This window comes from Triticum aestivum, chromosome 1A (assembly GCF_018294505.1).
Source record: "Triticum aestivum cultivar Chinese Spring chromosome 1A, IWGSC CS RefSeq v2.1, whole genome shotgun sequence".
In the NCBI taxonomy this organism is placed as follows: domain Eukaryota; kingdom Viridiplantae; phylum Streptophyta; class Magnoliopsida; order Poales; family Poaceae; genus Triticum; species Triticum aestivum.
This window is the reverse complement of record NC_057794.1, coordinates 565,475,474-565,482,793: the sequence shown is the minus strand read 5'-3', so window position 1 is coordinate 565,482,793 and position 7,320 is coordinate 565,475,474. Positions and strand designations below refer to the sequence as shown.

The window sequence follows — 7,320 nt, the reverse complement described above, 5'->3', positions numbered from 1 at the left end:
AAATATACAAGTCTGCTCCTGGTGGGGTTTTCCGCACGACATGCCTTGCAAAACCCAATCACTATACAAGCAGTGTCCCCGCGGCTGCCAGGATTCTTTGTGTTTGTTTGAATGGCCCATTCGACTCTCGGTGGCTGTTCGACCGTGAACTATGGTGAAAACAACCGAATTGTAAAACCACCGACGATGACGCGCGTGTCAAAATGTAAGAAAGATGAATATGCAGAAGTTCTTCGACTGGTAATGCATAAACTTGGTGGGAAAGGTATAAACTCTACTCATAGTCGGGTCTTCTTCGTCCTCCGTGGCGTCTCTATTATAATACTATTTGAAACAAGAACAATATGTAAAAATGGCGACAAATCATAATTTAAAATCGTAGTTGTACAACACAAAAAAAATGAACCATTTCCATCGAAAACAGGATCCGAAAAAGATATCGATGTGCCTGCAACAGAGAAATCGACATACGACCTCTACCTGCCACTCTTCTTGACGTATGCCCATTTGTTCTTTCGTAAGAAATGTGTAGATCATATTGTAAGCAAAAAAAATTGAAAACATGATAGAGCGAGAAAGAAGTGCTTAACCCTACAGCAGAGCTAAAAAAAAGAGGATGGTTGTTTCTACCATACATAATAATAACCATGTGCCAATGTATAATTAGCTTACAATAAAAACAAGTGCAACCAAGTATGAAGTTTTTAATATGGGGGGAACATAATCTTAGTAAGAAAGGAACAATTATGCTAATGGAAAAGTTCTTATTGCGGCAACGAAACTCCAGAAGTGCCACCTGTGGGCACTTTGTCTTCATCGGGTGGTGCATCGCGAAACTTTCAGCTGCAATGATGTTCTAAGGATCATGCTTGCGCTTGTAGGTTGTGTCGCCGCCGCAAGTGGTGTGGTAGTGACCCCCAAGCTTGCACTTTGTGCATCTGACCTCTTTGGGTGGCTTCCTGGGGCCATTGTATGTCGGACAAGTGCTCACATAGTGCCCAGTTAGCCCGCAGTTCTTGCATTTCCTGGGAGCGGACCGTGGTTTGTTATTGTTGTTTCTCTGATTTGAACGGATTATTGTGTTTTCCTCTGCCTCCGCCTCTAGCCCAAACGCATTGCTGCCCGATGATGTGAAGATGTTATCTTCAGCTGCCACCGCTGGCCCCGCTACATCATCGTCCGAAGCATATGGGCCTTGGGGGGCGCCTGTGGCGCCTTCAATGCACGGGCATGAGTTGGTGTTGTGATCCTCTGACCCGCATATCGAGCAGCTCCTTTTGGTGTATCTTGTACCAATCTCTGATGCTGGTTTCATGTGTTTTGTTTTCGGCCTTCCCTTTGATCTTTTCTTTTCAGGAGCTAGCACGTCTTCATACATGTCTTGGTCCATGTCTTCCGCAGGCTCATCGTCATGCTGTCCCTTGTGACGTGTAGCATCAGGTGTGCAGTTGGCATCCGTCTTGTCCGAGCTCCCCCCATCTGCCGCTGTGCCAGTGGAACTCTTCATCTTTGTTGTGGTGTTCTCGTACCCCCCAATGGCAATCATCTTCAGCAGCTCTACCTGCATTTCATGGAACTTATTGATTGCATATTGAAATGTCGGGACAGCAGTGTTTGCCAACTTCACTAGCTCAAGTGCTTTCACGTATATGAGATTATGTCTGAATGTCTGTGATACTTGCACACTTGCGTCCTCCTGGTAGCACTTGAGATGGTCGGGTAGATTGTCGCGTGCATTTCTTGTCCATCTCTTCAGTATGTACTGGTTTGGAATGGTGTGCAGCTTCACGTGAAGCATGACCTGCGGAATTCGGAAAATGATGAAGATGAGGAATTTGCGGAAGATCACGTCTGAGGGTCTAAACAAAAAACATGGCCTGGGGTATGTTGTGCGAAAACAAACAAATGCTCACCTTCAGAATGTGCCTACACAAAATGCCAGAATGCTGAAACATGCCACACTCGCATGTGTATGTGTCACTTTCTCTGTCTACATGTACTTCATAGTTGACCTTGCACCAGCGTTTCCTGGTCTCAGCGTTGACATGCTCTACCATCATCTTCCCATCAAGCTGATTGCCCTTCACTTCGTATGCTCCCGAATGGAATAGCTCATCTGAGAAAATCTTAAACATTGCTCTTGTGTAAACGCGCGAGGCGTGGCGTTCTATTGGTAGATTGAGTTTGAGGACTATCTTGTCCTGCATAAGTGAAAAAATTTGGTTCGGTTATTGCCGTTACTTGGCGCGATCGAAAAGAACTCAAACATAGAAACATGCGATTAAAAATACAATGATATGCATATGTGGTGGAGCGGAACGTGTTTGTTACTCTTTCAACATACCTTGCTTGTGTGGGCGTGCTCATAGTCCTCTTCGGAACATCTGTCGGCATACATTTTGTTGAATTGGACAACAAAACTATTCAGAGGTGCTGATCTTGCTACATAACTTTTCAAAACATTGTTCATGCACTCGCTTCTTTGAGTGCTGCACATTTTTGCGCAGAAGTTATCCTTCAAATATGGTTTTGCCCATTTATGTCTAACATCGTAGACTTGCTTCATGAATGAGTTCTTGTTAAGACCGTAAGTGTACATTAATGTCTCCCACTCTTTTTCGAACTCATCCACCGTCATCATCTCATTGATCAGCATATCAAATTCGATGCGGAATTCCGAACCCTTTCTGTACAAATTGCCTACCTTTTCCTTCATATTTTTGAACACATGCCACTTGCACCATCTGTGTGTCGTAGTTGGCATGACAACAGCTATTGCAAGCTCCATCTGCCTGCTTTGGTCTGCAACAAGAAAAATAAAAAAAGGGCCACGTCGTTCTTTCGTTAGATGCCTCAGAAGAAACGTTTTATATATTGCGCTTGTTGAAGAAGAAGTTTACCCGTTAAAAATGTTTGTGGTGCTTTGTTCTCCACCGACGACAGGAAAGTTGTGTAAGCCCACTCGAAAGATTCGACCGTTTCTTCGCGAAGAACAACACAACCAAAAACACAGCATTGATGGTGATTGTTTACCCCCACGAACATACCCACCGGCATCTCATACAGGTTGCTCTTGTATGTTGTGTCGAAGGTCACGACGTCGCCAAAGCACGTGTAATCTGCTCTGCTCTTCTGGTGGCACCAATACAGACCGGATACTCTTCTTTCCTCATCGGTTTTCACCGCAAAGTAGAAGCCCTTGTTTTCAGCTTGCATGCTGGAAAACAAAGCAAGAGTTTTGTTGATGTCGTCCTGGCTAGATTCGTGTGCTATTGCTGCACACATGCTTCGGAGAGACCTCTTCCGAGAAGGGACATCTTGATACCGGCCATGCATATCTGACATCACGCCGTAAACCTTGGTGAGTGAAACATTATTTTGACGAAGGTGACTCACTAGCTGTTTCACGGATGAGTCGATGTGGTTGTGGCACTTCCATATTTTTCTTTCTCCTATTGATTCAGCCATCCTGTGGTCGTGTTGCAACACAACTATGGCGTAGTACCAACCGTCGTCTTCGGTCCGTAGGATCCTGACCATCGCCCGGCATTGCGTCCTGGATGATCTTGAATTTTGTTTACTGTCTTTGCCCTTCATGCAATAGGAAAAGAGGAAAATATATTTTTAACAGCATGTGTCTAATCGTTTACATGGGAAACTGAAAGCTGTCCGATTTAGCTAACCTCGCATGAGCACAATATATCTTGTTTTGATTTGTAATTGTTGCCGTTGACGTACTTGTTTCCACGCTTAATGCCAAATCCGACTTCCCATGAATATGCATTGTAAAACTCGTATGCCTCCTGCTCAGAGTTGAAGGACATGCCCACAGCTGGTTCAAAGACAATTTTCTTTCCGAGCTTCACAGCTTCATCCATCGCCCTCTCGATTGTGCCAAGGCTTCCATCCTCTGCTGCTCTGCATGGTTTCCCTTTTTTGTTCCTGTAAGATTAATACGACGCACAAAGTTAGTTGGGAGCAAAGTTGTTCCTATAGCGTGCGCGTAGATTGAACGACAAGGTGTATGATTCTTTTTTGTTCCTGTAAGATTAATACGACGCACAAAGTTAGTTGGGAGCAAAGCTGTTCCTATAGCGTGCGCGTAGATTGAACGACAAGGTGTATGATTCTGAAATGATCTAGTCCAGTCTATATGTAAAAACTAAGATGATTGCCTAGTGCGAGAATTACCTCTGACGTCTTATCCATCCATCTTCATCTGCTTGGGCGCTGTTGTCTTCTTCGACGACTTGCGCTGGTTGGGTATCATCCTCGTCCCTGTGCTCAACATCAATTGTCTCAGCGCCAGGCTTGTTTTCCATTCCTGGGTTTGGTTCGTTCTGATCCACGCTAGAGGCTGGTGCCCACGCATGTAGCAGCACGAAAACGAGTTAGCTCATGATTCAAGAGAGCGTAGGAAAAAAGATTTTTGCATCTGCTGATGTAGAGTATGAGAAAATGGTGAAAGTTTTCATACAGGGTGGAGTGAAGAGGCCAACATAAAAATGAAGATGCATACCTTTGATATCGTCTACCTCCATACAATCCGCAGGACCGCCGTTCTCCCCCACTGAGATAGATGTCGCTCCCTCTCCGGGGCGCCGGTCTTGCTCGGTCGAGGGCGTATCTCTACCTCTCTCAGGATCCACCATTTTCTCTGCTAGCTATTCTCTCTATCTCTCTCTGGACGGGCGAGATAGAAGAGGATGGCACCCACAGCAGCGCGTTCGACCCCACGCGCCGGTCACGGGGGTGCTTGCCCCCGAAGCAAAATGGCCGGCGCAGTGCTAGCGCCTGCTCACGGGATGCAGTGTTTGGAATGTCGTGATGCATGTACGTGATGATATGCTGGCCTGGACGGCGCAGGACTGGCACCGATGCCCAGCGATTTCAGGTCCTATGACTGCGTAGGAAGCAAAGGAGTGCGTCATTGTTTTCCGATAATTTAATATTCCCATGACTGAGTGTACTACGCGCGTCATGTCATCTCCACTACGGCCGACGTGATGTGGCATCCGCTGGCTTGGGTCCGGCACCGAGCTAATTGAAGGTGGCTTCTCTGATTTCTTTTTAGAAAATAAACTTATGTGCATCCAAATGACAATCCTCCTCAGGGTGACATCCATGTCCACAAACACATTTTCGGGCTGTTTTTTGCTTCGTTAGCAACAAGGGGCGACAGAAAGAAAAAATGTTCTCCTTTCAACTCACAGTCAAAACAACATCCACGTTAGCGAACGGTATGCTTGCGTTGAGGACGAACCGGCGCAAGATAGCTCGGTGGGTTACATACTCACATCTGACGACCGTCGAGACTGGGAAAATGGCTTTTGCCGATGGGGGGAGGGGGAGGAGGAAGTGGCAACTTTGAATCACCCCCTTGAGCGAACGTCACGCTCAGAACTGTTGACAAGCCCCTTAGGGCGACTCAGTTGGATACAGAAACCTAGCCGCAGCCGCCGCGAACTCCCTCCTCCTTTCTCCCTGCGCTGCCGGCGGAGGACGCCGGCAGGATAAGTCCAGGGGCCGGGGGCGGTGGGGGGGTATACTCTCTCGCACGTCTCCGGTGTTGGGCGGACCCCCAGGGCATGTCGTGCCGCGGGTGATGTGGGGTCTGTGGCGCGGCGGATGGCTGGGCAGGCTGCGTGAGGCCGGTCCGTCCCTCGGACGGTGACTGCTTCGCGCAGCGGGCATCGCAACCAAGGGGCGCGGCCGCGGGTGATGTGGGGTCTGTTTCCTTCAGATCGGCGACGGCGACATGGAAGCCCTGGTGATCATGTCGACGGCACCTCGATGTGGGGTCTGTTGCCTGGTGGACAGCATCGGCTTGTACCGTGACGGATCCATCATCGATCTGACGTCGGCCATCACCATTCGAGGGGTTTGTGTGCCGATGAGGAGGAGAGTGGCATCGATGACGGTGGCGAGTTTGAGATGTAGATAGACTTTCCCACGTCGTTCGACACGGCCGATTTTTCCCAGTCTCGAACGGTATGCTTGCGTTGAGGACGAACCGGCGCAAGATAGCTCAGTGGGTTACATACTCACATCTGACGACCGTCGAGACTAGGAAAATGGCTTTTGCCGATGGGGGGAGGGGGAGGAGGAAGTGGCAACTTTGCATCACCCCCTTGAGCGAACGTCACGCTCAGAACTGTTGACAAGCCCCTTAGGGCGACTCAGTCGGATACAGAAACCTAGCCGCAGCCGCCGCGAACTCCCTCCTCCTTTCTCCCTGCACTGCCGGCGGAGGACGCCGGCAGGATAAGTCCAGGGGCCGGGGCGGTGGGGGGGTATACTCTCTCGCGCGTCTCCGGTGTTGGGCGGACCCCCAGGGCATGTCGTGCCGCGGGTGATGTGGGGTCTGTGGCGCAGCGGATGGCTGGGCAGGCTGCGTGAGGCCGGTCCGTCCCTCGGACGGTGACTGCTTCGCGCAGCGGGCATCGCAACCAAGGGGCGCGGCCGCGGGTGATGTGGGGTCCGTTTCCTTCAGATCAGCGACGCGACATGGAAGCCCTGGTGATCATGTCGACGGCACCTCGGATAAGATCTTTTCTGGCCAGGTATAGCCAGCGGTGGTGGTCTTCTCTTCCGTCATAGGTTGTCGTCGGTCAGTCGTCTAGTACCGGATATAAAAACGGGTAGACCCAGTTGCCGGTGAAAACCGAGCCGACCGCGGGCGATGGCGGCGTTCCACGTCGTTACCTTCATGAAAGCATCGTCGCGTGACTACCGTCGACCAACTCGTACTGTTGTGGGGGGAACACAATGATCTGGTCTTCTAGATCGGGCGATGACGGCATTGCGGGGTTCTTTCTCTCTCATTAGAATTGTTTCTGGAGTGGCGCTGGAAGCATGAAGGCAGACTGTGTAGCGGCTATTGGGCACACCATGGTTGGGTGGTAATGTCAAGTCATGCCTGCCCGTCCGGTGGTACACTTGGTCTTGGCGGTTCACCAGGTTCTACACAAAGACATCTCTTCCAAAAATTTCACCCTGTGTCGGCTGCTGCGTACTTGGCGGCATGGTGCTAAGGTGTATCAACAGGGCAACGATGTGCTAAACTTTACACCCGCCAGGAGGGTGGTGTCGTTTGGACACATGGTGTCGTCGGTGGTAGCTATACCGGCAAAGGATGATGCGTGGGTACAGATCTGAAGATGGAGTTGTCGCATTTTGCGGCGGCGGCATGTGAGAAAGCGGAGGACTAGCGTGTGCCCAATACCACGGCAAGTGCTTGGTTGGGGGGTCGGGTCTTAGATGTCAGGTTTTGCTGCGTTGAGTTATAGTTGGTATTAAGCCTGGCCCAGTTGTGGATGT

The 7,320-nt window shown here is 49.6% G+C and overlaps 1 protein-coding gene across 2 annotated transcripts; it reads right to left on the bottom strand.

Annotated features, from left to right (window-relative positions):
- Positions 1 to 608: 608 nt before the first annotated feature.
- On the bottom strand, positions 609 to 4,759 carry LOC123068280 (protein FAR1-RELATED SEQUENCE 12). Of its 2 annotated transcripts, none has more exons than XM_044490812.1 (7): positions 4,520 to 4,759; positions 4,192 to 4,357; positions 3,684 to 3,942; positions 2,901 to 3,591; positions 2,345 to 2,802; positions 1,914 to 2,201; positions 609 to 1,801 (listed from the first exon to the last, which is right to left on the bottom strand). In XM_044490812.1, the coding sequence occupies exons 1-7, from the start codon at positions 4,650 to 4,652 to the stop codon at positions 857 to 859; spliced, it is 2,940 nt and encodes a 979-aa protein (XP_044346747.1). In that variant the 5' UTR covers positions 4,653 to 4,759; the 3' UTR covers positions 609 to 856. The 2 variants fall into 2 exon arrangements, with proteins under 2 accessions (XP_044346747.1, XP_044346755.1); XM_044490820.1 differs by having other exon boundaries at positions 2,901 to 3,584.
- Positions 4,760 to 7,320: the final 2,561 nt, after the last annotated feature.